The 277-nt window shown below is 38.6% G+C and overlaps 1 protein-coding gene across 1 annotated transcript in view; it reads left to right on the top strand.

Moving 5' to 3' along the window:
- The window catches only part of LOC107675526 (WD repeat-containing protein 35-like), a 2,556-nt gene that overhangs the window by 306 nt on the left and 1,973 nt on the right, over positions 1–277 (top strand). The window contains exon 2 of the mRNA XM_016469917.1: positions 34–144. Within this exon, the coding sequence (XP_016325403.1) occupies positions 34–144 (111 nt within the window). The remainder of the gene's footprint in view (positions 1–33; positions 145–277) is intronic.

Genomic DNA, 277 nt, shown 5'->3' on the forward strand with positions numbered 1-277 from the left:
AAGGGCTTGAACTGTGCTTTATTGTGTATGTAGGACATTGGTCAGATGTTTGTTACCGTGGGAATGTGTGAGCAGGCCGTCAGTGCATTTCTGAAATGTAACCAGCCCAAAGCAGCTGTGGATGCCTGTGTGCATCTAAACCAGGTGAGTGATCATACACAAACATACACAGGACTTTAGCTTGTTCTATGGTTATGAAGGTTTAACATGTATTAATAATATATTAAAGGGGTCATATGATGTTGCTAAAAATAACATTATTTTGTGTATTTGGTGT

Source organism: Sinocyclocheilus anshuiensis, unplaced genomic scaffold, assembly GCF_001515605.1.
Source record: "Sinocyclocheilus anshuiensis isolate Anshui unplaced genomic scaffold, SAMN03320099.WGS_v1.1 scaffold1097, whole genome shotgun sequence".
Taxonomy (NCBI): Eukaryota; Metazoa; Chordata; class Actinopteri; order Cypriniformes; family Cyprinidae; genus Sinocyclocheilus; species Sinocyclocheilus anshuiensis.